The sequence below is a fragment of the Chenopodium quinoa genome, unplaced genomic scaffold (genome assembly GCF_001683475.1).
Source record: "Chenopodium quinoa cultivar QQ74 unplaced genomic scaffold, ASM168347v1, whole genome shotgun sequence".
Classification (NCBI taxonomy): Eukaryota; Viridiplantae; Streptophyta; class Magnoliopsida; order Caryophyllales; family Amaranthaceae; genus Chenopodium; species Chenopodium quinoa.
Genome location: NW_018745296.1, coordinates 27,564 through 33,878, shown reverse-complemented (window position 1 = coordinate 33,878; position 6,315 = coordinate 27,564). Strand labels below are relative to the sequence as shown.

The following is a 6,315-nucleotide window of genomic DNA, read 5'->3' as shown; positions in this document are numbered from 1 at the left end:
TTTGGTAACGATTTTCTTCTTTTTATTTCTCGTAATTTAAATACTTTGATTAGTTATGTCTTGTTTAATTGTTTTTTAGGTTAGATTTCAATATGTGTGAGTAGTTATTTCTACGGTTAGGGGGTGATTTATTATTGATGATTGTTAATGCTTTAGTTAATTTCCTATTGATTGATTTAATGCTATTCAATTAGATTAGGCATGGTTTCACTGTTTAAGTTATGCAATATTGATTTGAGATTCGGCAAATGAGAATTGATGTTTAGGCTTAGTTTCAATAGGCAGATTAATTTATAAATGGTTAAGTCAAGATTTGAGAGATGCGATTTAATACCGCTAGATTTACTCTGTGATTGTAATACGTAGCAAAGTCTTTTATGATCTTATTAATTGATGCATTGATTTTTATGCTTTACATACCCCTGAGTATTATTGGTGAACCTATACCCTAGGCTTTGATTTATTGTTATTCCTATTATTCTTATTCACGTTAGTTTATTTATTTCCCTTAGTTTAATTCTCAAAATATATTTGTTACATGATAATTTAGACCATATCAATTCTTTAGGAGTAGAAATACATTGCTTTCACGTGGATTCGACCCTACTTCCCTATCTATTTTAGGTAGAGGACTTAAGAATTACTTTTTGATTTGGTGATATGACTAGAACCGTCAAAATTTATAATAATACAGAGGGAGTAATATTAAAACAAATGAAACGCATTGCAACCTATTGCAAATCAAACTACTCACAAGTTGCAGGCTCCAAAGCACTTTTTCGTGTCAGATCGGATCAGGTTTGTCGCATAAGTTTTTGATTTTTGACACCTCTAAGGACGTAAGATTGCAAATCCAGATGGGTGTGCAATGACTTTATAATATGGATTAATTTAATTACTCTATTAGCAAGGGTTTTGCTTAGGCAATTTAAGAGCATGTTATGTTCACATTTACTCAAGTGAGCTGAACTGAATTGAACTGAACAAAACTGAATAGAGTTGAAATGAATATTTTATGAGAGAAGGAAATTAGGAGCTGAACTAAAATAAACTGAACCGAACCGAATTGATTGGATCTGAACTTAACTGAACTGAATTGAAATTAAGTTGAAATGAACAGACCCTGAGTCTTTAATTAGGCTAACTAATCCTAAGGTCCAACTAAGTTGGTTTGTCCTAAAAGGCTTAGGCTGGGTTAATTGGGTTCCTAAAGGGATTTTCAATCAATTTTTTTTTTTTTTTTTTTTTTTTTTTTTTTTTTTATCTTTGGGTATGTAATAAGCTGATGATTAGAGATCTCATGATTGGTGATTTTATACTCTATCATGCTCCGTCACATAAGATCATTTGGACTTGAAATGTTGATGCAATGAACACAGGGCTCCTTATACCTAGGATCAGATTCTTGATTCCATATAAAAGGAACAACTCAGCCAAAAACATAATCTGATGGTTAAATCCCCAATCTCCATGATTGATTTTATTACTCTATCGATTCCTTTGGGTAAGATTGGCTTGAAGAAAATACATACGATCTATGAGCAAGAGTGATTATTACTCAATCATTTACTATACATACATCGTACCCAAGAGTATGAAGTGAATATTTTTTGTTTAAGTTTGAAGAAGGGAATGAAAGAGTAATAATTATAGAAATGATATTCTGAAATGGACTGGCAGGGTGTACGTGTTCTGGGGCTAGATTTGAAATGTCTACCCCCATTTAATTTGCAACTAATCCTAATTACTCCCTTACATGCGGTGTCTTCCATTTTATACTCCAATATTGGTTACTAGTAAGTCTAGTGTGTATATATATATATGAAACTCAAAGCATATAATATATTCATCAACTCTACTTTCGCTTTGCCATAATTAGCAAGCTAGAAGCAAGTTAATTATGGCTTCCAAATTGATATGTTTTTTGGTAATCTTTTCTCTAACATCACTTTTTATGGGTGCTTCTAGTTGCCCTAGTATGCCCTAATGTTGAACAAATTGTGTACAATACTATGAAGCAAGCCGTTAGTAAGGAACCACGTATGGGTGCATCTATTCTTCGCTTGTTCTTCCATGATTGCTTTGTCAACGTAAGTATTTTCGAATCTATAACCTTATTATTTATTTAAGTTTTTTTTTTATTTATTTTTTTTATTTTTTTTATTGCAATACCATGTTCTATGTACATTATTAAACAATATACTACGACGTATGAAAAATTATTATGCAAAGATGGGAGAATTTCGTTATTTCCTTGTAATGTCATTATTGATTGTAATATTGTTGCATTTTTCTAGAAAGAAAATGGTTGGGAGGATGATGATTAGTTTGGACAATTATGGGTCCCTAGACAATTATATAGAAGGTTTAGAGAAAATGATGGATGTTATCTACATAAAAAAAAACTGAGTGAGAAAATGAAGAATTAAAAAATATATATACTTCGTATATAATACTAACGTTACATGATCTATTGTCAAGGAAAAAAAAAATGCTTTACCTAGGGTTAGAGACCGGTTGCATAGTGAGGTTTGATCGCATTCATTAATATCATGAGAGACAACCCTAACCAATGGATAATATACAACTTTGATAGAAGCATATATATTATATATAATATATAAAATAATAATATATATTATAATATATTTATATATATTATATATTATATTAATAAATGATCTAATTTATTTTTAATATTGGCACAATGGTTAATTAAAATGATCCATACTTTTTAGGAAAAATCACATCTTTTTTGTCACACCCCTAAATAATAATAGATTAATAGAAGTACATACATAAAAGTCTTTGACCTAATTTTATCTCATAATGAATATAAAGGTTCATCCAAATAAATCATGTGATTAATTTAGTTATTAGAAATTATAAAAGAAATGTACGCTGAGTAGTAATTGTGAACAAAGAAAGTAATATATGGCCGTTTTATATTTACGCTAAAGGATCAATTAAAATAGACTGGAATCAAATATATACACTATATTGTTCATCTATTAGACTAACTCATTCATGTTTTTTTTCATTCATTTCCGGTAACATTAGGGTTGTGATGCATCTGTACTCCTAGATGATACACCAACATTTACAGGGGAGAAAACTGCTAAAGCAAATGCAAACAACTCAATAAGGGGTTTTGAAGTGATTGATGCAATCAGTGTAATCTTGAAGCTGCTTGCCCCCAAAACTGTATCGTGTGCAGACATTCTAGCTCTTGCATCACGAGACGGAGTTAGATTGGTAAGCACATAAAACTCATAAAAATACTTTGGATTATAGATTTCATTGTGCACATAAATCTAAAGATTAATTAGTTTGTATTACTACTCCCTATCACTTGAGCTTCATTCATTGTTTAAGAACAAAAAGAAAAACATTACAAAATAAGCCATATTGCTTACTTCCTCCCTATTTTCCAAGCATAGGAAAATTGAAAAATACATGCAATGTTTTAGCTAGCATCTGTAACAAAAATGTGAATAAATCTATAATCTATAATAATATATACAGTCTGGTATATAATAATATATATACTTTCTCCGTTTCTTTATAGTTGCAACATACACTTTATTGATATGGTATTTAAGACAAATAGATCTCACATGATATAATACACTTAAAAAGGGGTTAAGAGGTTGTTAGAGGTATAATCAAGTGGCCATGAGCTTTAAATAAAGATAATAGTACAATTTTCACCATAAAAATCTTCCATTTATGTGTGTTGCAACTATTATAATATTTTCATTATAGGAAAGTGTTGCAATTATAAAGAAACAAAGGAAATAATCCGTATTAAAAAGCGTTTCAAATTGCATTAATCTTGTCACGTCGCTCATTCCATCATCTTTAATTCATCTAAGTGTTAACGTTTATGTCATCCCTTATAAACATGCATGGTTGGTATACAATATGAACCCATTGCAACCACAAGTTTGATAATAATCCCATTTGCTTATCTAAGTTGAAGTACATTGCATTGTATTATTTCAGAACCATATTAATGACAATTGAAAATGAAAAATGAAGTTGAATACAATAACTCAAGACGTACATTGTCTATTTATCCCACCAAAAACTAGTTATTCAATTTAAACACCTCAATTTGTTCTTATCAAAATTTATTATTTTAAGATCCTACCACTTGATGTACTAACTATATGTTCTCACATTTGTAGTTAGGAGGGCCCACATGGAAAGTACCACTAGGTAGAAGAGATGCAAGAACAGCAAGCCTAAGCTTGGCAAACCAAAACCTTCCACCCCCACGTTCAAGCCTTGCTAACCTCACTTCCCTCTTTGCAAGACAAAACTTAAACATCAACGAAATGACCGCCCTCTCCGGCGGCCACACCATCGGCCTCGCTCGTTGCATCAACTTCCGACCCCACATTTACAACGACACCGACATAGATCCCACCTTTGCAGCCACTCGCCAAGCCAACTGCCCTAAACAAGCTGGGAATGGAGACTTCAACTTAGCCCCTCTTGATCGTCAAACACCAAACAAATTCGACAACGATTATTTTCAAAACCTTGTTCAAAAACGCGGTCTATTACATTCGGATCAAGAGCTTTACAATGGTGGTTCTCAAGATTCCTTGGTGAAGAAGTATAGTACTAATCAAGCTGTTTTCTTTCAAGATTTTGTTGCAGCGATGATCAAGATGGGGAACATTAAGCTTCTTACTGGTACTAAAGGAGAGATTAGAAAGAACTGTCGCGTTATCAATTAGATTATTGTTAATATCATCAGTTTATTTCATAATTCTGGTTTTAATTACACTTGTACGTACTATATATAAATGGAAATTTTGTGAAAAACTACCTATTATAGTTCAGAATTTGCGAGAAACTACCTATTAAAAAAATGTTGTAATTGACTACCTAATTTTCGAAAAATGTTGTAATTTACTACCTTACGCCGGATTATGAATGAGTTTGACCAAAGTTCTCCGATGTTGACTTGGTCACGTGACCATCACGTGACACTTAATGACCCTTTTCTTTCACCAAGTGTCACGTGACCAAGTCAATGCCGGAGAATTTTGGTCAAACTCATTCATAATCCGGCATAAAGGTAGTAAATTACAACATTTTAAAAAAATTAGGTAGTCAATTACAACATTCTTTTTAATAGGTAGTTTCTCGTAAATTCTAGATTATAATAGGCAGTTTTTCACAAAATTTCCTATATAAATATATGATTTGTATTAATTGTTGTTAGTGTTGTTACGTGGAAGTTGGAATTATATCCGAGTGATTTATGGATGTGAAAATTGAAAAGGACAGTGTAATTATGTACTCCATTTCTTACTCCGTATTATAAAATAAACTTGCATGCGAATGGAGTCGTATAATATTGGGATTTTTTTACATCATAAGATGATGATGTGTCAGATTATAAATGGTCAATTATTTTTATTTATTTAAAAGCCTAAATGTATTATACATGTAATTTTTTTTAACAATACGTAATTATAGTTTTTTAAATTTAATTTTTATCTTTTTAAGATCATTTTCGAAAAATTAAATTAAAATTAAAATTTAGAAAATAAAAAATTCATCATTTTTCAATAATGTTCTTCATTCATGTTCAACAATGTTCTTCATTCATGTCATAGATTAACAACCTATTCCCAAAATCATTGTTATTTGTGAAAGTATACTCAAATCCGGCCTAAAATCCTCATTAAAACTCATAAATGAATTGTTTTGTAGAGTTTCGCTTTTTTTAGTTTTGTTTTTTAGGTTCTGTTCATTAAAAAATCTCAACAACAATCTCATTTTTAAGTATTTGTTAAAGAAGAATTATATTGATAGGTGTTTTGCAATATCATAGTGGTCGGCGACATAGTGATTTAGGTTGAATGATTGGCGTTCTTCCAATTGTATAAATTGAGAAGACGACTATTTTTTTTTTTCGAGTCCCATCAGTTTGATCGGCACAAATTAATTAATTTTTCGCAAACTTGTTCGTGGATTAGGTAGTGACCTAAACTACTTTTGGTCATTGCATATAAGAATTATATGCTCTGTTTATATTTAAGGCATTTACCTATGTATACGTTGGGCGTGACCTCATAATTATATACTAAACCATAGCATTGATGGCTACAAATCTACAACAAGGGGGTGAAAGGTATAAACTAGGAAAGAATATCTACAGTCAACTAATTTACAATTATTCAAGTCATAGGCTATAAACTAGGAAGGAAAATAATACACCTAACTAATTCACATTTACAAAGATATATACAATATATGTTTAGCATACAATATATTTAACACTTTCAAACATAT

At 30.8% G+C, this 6,315-nt stretch overlaps 1 protein-coding gene across 1 annotated transcript; it reads left to right on the top strand.

The window, feature by feature from the left end:
• Positions 1-1,816: 1,816 nt before the first annotated feature.
• LOC110712275 (peroxidase-like) lies at positions 1,817-5,298 on the top strand. Its single transcript, XM_021890739.1, is given in 4 exon segments — positions 1,817-1,968; positions 1,970-2,090; positions 3,061-3,255; positions 4,191-5,298. Coding segments are annotated over 4 exon segments (942 nt in total). The 5' UTR covers positions 1,817-1,900; the 3' UTR covers positions 4,749-5,298.
• The last annotated feature ends 1,017 nt before the right edge of the window (positions 5,299-6,315 follow it).